The sequence below is a fragment of the Teleopsis dalmanni genome, chromosome 1 (assembly GCF_002237135.1).
Source record: "Teleopsis dalmanni isolate 2A chromosome 1, ASM223713v2, whole genome shotgun sequence".
In the NCBI taxonomy this organism is placed as follows: domain Eukaryota; kingdom Metazoa; phylum Arthropoda; class Insecta; order Diptera; family Diopsidae; genus Teleopsis; species Teleopsis dalmanni.
The window spans coordinates 47,835,843-47,839,245 of NC_051846.1; the positions used below are offsets into that span (position 1 = coordinate 47,835,843).

The following is a 3,403-nucleotide window of genomic DNA, read 5'->3' on the forward strand; positions in this document are numbered from 1 at the left end:
TGACAACAACACGTCCACCAACCCGTCCACCAACAAGAGCTACCCCACCACCAACAAGAGCAACACCACCACCAACTCGTCCACCAACCCGTCCACCAACAACTTATTTGCCCCCAACTACACGTGCAACTCAACCACCAACACGACCACCAACCCGTCCACCAACTCGCCCTCCAACTCGTCCACCAACACGTGCTACTACTCCAGCACCAACATACTTACCACCAACAAATAAACCACAACCTCCAGTGACAACTACTCGTCCACCAACCCGTCCACCAACAAGAGCAACTCCACCACCAACAAGAGCAACACCACCCCCAACTCGTCCACCAACACGTCCACCAACTCCACCACCAACTCGTCCACCAACCCGTCCACCAACTCCACCACCAACACGTGCTACAAGTACCCCAGCTCCAACTTATTTGCCACCAACAAATAAACCACAACCTCCAGTAACAACAACTCGTCCACCAACCCGTCCACCAACAAGAGCAACTCCACCACCAACTCGTCCACCAACACGTCCACCAACAACTTATTTGCCTCCCACTACAAGAGCAACTCAACCACCAACTCGTCCACCAACCCGTCCACCAACAACTTATTTGCCACCAACCACAAGAGCAACTCAACCACCAACCCGTCCACCAACTCGTCCTCCAACACGTCCTCCACCAACTTACTTGCCACCAACAAATAAACCACAACCACCAGTAACAACTACACGTCCACCAACTCGTCCACCAACAAGAGCAACTCCACCACCAACTCGTCCTTCCAGTACTCCAGCACCAACTTACTTGCCACCAACAAATAAACCACAACCACCAGTAACTACAACTCGTCCACCAACCCGTCCACCAACAAGAGCTACTCCACCACCAACTCGTCCACCAACTCGTCCACCAACCCGTCCACCAACAACATATTTGCCCCCAACTACACGTGCAACTCAACCACCAACACGACCACCAACTCGTCCACCAACCCGTCCACCAACAACTTATTTGCCCCCAACTACACGTGCAACTCAACCACCAACACGACCACCAACCCGTCCTCCAACTCGTCCACCAACACGTGCGACAACTCCAGCACCAACATACTTACCACCAACCAATAAACCACAACCTCCAATAACAACAACTCGTCCACCAACCCGTCCACCAACAAGAGCAACTCCACCACCAACAAGAGCAACTCCACCACCAACTCGTCCACCAACCCGTCCACCAACTCCACCACCAACTCGTCCATCAAGTACTCCAGCTCCAACTTATTTGCCACCAACAAATAAACCACAACCACCAGTAACTACAACCCGTCCACCAACTCGTCCACCAACAAGGGCTACTCCACCACCAACAAGAGCAACTCCACCACCAACTCGTCCACCAACCCGTCCACCAACAACTTATTTGCCCCCAACTACACGTGCGACTCAACCCCCAACACGGCCACCAACCCGTCCACCAACCCGTCCACCAACTCGTCCACCAACACGTGCTACAACTCCAGCACCAACATACTTGCCACCAACAAATAAACCACAACCTCCAATAACAACAACTCGTCCACCAACCCGTCCACCAACAAGAGCTACTCCACCACCAACTAAAGCTACTCCACCACCAACTCGTCCACCAACACGTCCACCAACTCCACCACCAACTCGTCCACCAACCCGTCCACCAACTCCACCACCAACACGTGCTACAAGTACCCCAGCTCCAACTTATTTGCCACCAACAAATAAACCACAACCTCCAGTAACAACAACTCGTCCACCAACCCGGCCACCAACAAGAGCAACTCCACCACCAACTCGTCCACCAACACGTCCACCAACAACTTATTTGCCTCCCACTACAAGAGCAACTCAACCACCAACTCGTCCACCAACTCGTCCACCAACCCGTCCACCAACAACTTATTTGCCACCAACTACAAGAGCAACTCAACCACCAACCCGTCCACCAACTCGTCCACCAACACGTCCTCCACCAACTTACTTGCCACCAACAAATAAACCACAACCTCCAGTAACAACTACACGTCCACCAACCCGACCACCAACCAGAGCGACTCCACCACCAACAAGAGCAACTCCACCACCAACTCGTCCACCAACCAGACCACCAACACCTCCTCCAACGACCAAACATCCTGGTTACAATTACCCCGTACCTAGCATTCCCTTCGAGTACTAAGCTCTGTTTGTCAAACTGCTGTAACGCTGCACATATATTTCAACTGTGAAGCAGCGTTTAGTGATAATGATCACTGCCTTTAAGTCTAGCAAAATGGTACCATCTATTTGTCTAGGGCTAGATACATCTAGTCAATACACTGTAAAAATTTTTGTTTTTTGCAATTGCAAGAATTCATGTTTTGTTTATATATTTTTTAATTAATAATATTCTTATAATTACTCATAGTTTTACTCTGCAAGTCGATAGCAAACGCGTGAATTTTTGTACAGCACGTTTGTATCTTTTCTACTGTATATCTTTGTTTTTTTATAAGACGAAATTAAATGTTTTATTTACAATATTTTAAGGAAAACTGAACGCTTTTGTTGTGCTCTAGATTTGTTACTAAAAATATTAATTCTTACAAAATGTGCCTTTGTATCCTTGCCAACGAAACTTTGTACTTTAGTTTTTGTGAATAAAAGAAAAATTAATTTTAAATGAGTGTTTCTTTTAATTGATTTTGTTTTTAATAATTTTTTTTTACTTCAACCATTGCCTAACTAAATACTGATTAAGGTTCATTTTTCGTATCTCAACAAAATTGCCGAAGATGCATGAAAGTAATTAAGCCCATGTGAGTTCATTTGAAGTTCATAAACTGCAAATTCAAATCTGAGTTTTCAGATTTCACAATTCTCCGATGATGGCAGATCTGAGGCGCTTGGCAATTACACCTCAGTGCGTACCAAGCCGAGGCGTGTTAAACAGTCTTTCACGGTAGGTGCACCCAAGTTTGTTTACACGAGTACTTGACTGCTTGGCGTATTTTATCAACAAATTTCAGGCAAGAAAAGCCAAGAAAAGGCAATGAAACAGACTTAAACACTAAATTACCTGATTGAGATTAATTATGAATTTGTACTCGTATGAGCATTTAATTTCTATTATGGTTTGCTGCTTTAGATTTTGTTATGTAGCTGATTAAATTACATTTTTTTGGTATGAATTCAGTTTAGCCAACTTTCTTTTTGATCATTTAAATAGGCGAAAAATTATGAAAATTTATTTTCAAGAAGAAAACGGTTTAATTATTCGAGCCAATTTTCATCTCAGTCGATTTTTGAATTCGCAATGAAGCAGAAGTCGTGCGGAGTTTTCTCGTCCTTACAAAACGGTTAACTTATAAAACTATAAAAGAATTT

General features: G+C 45.2%; 1 protein-coding gene across 1 annotated transcript; it reads left to right on the forward strand.

Annotated features, from left to right (window-relative positions):
* Window positions 1-2: 2 nt before the first annotated feature.
* LOC119680706 (proline-rich extensin-like protein EPR1) lies at window positions 3-2,498 on the forward strand (the record flags this gene model as incomplete). The annotated part of the gene is made up of 1 exon (XM_038093656.1): window positions 3-2,498. A coding segment is annotated over one exon (2,214 nt), but the record flags the coding sequence as incomplete, so codon positions are not given.
* Between the last annotated feature and the right edge of the window lie 905 nt (window positions 2,499-3,403).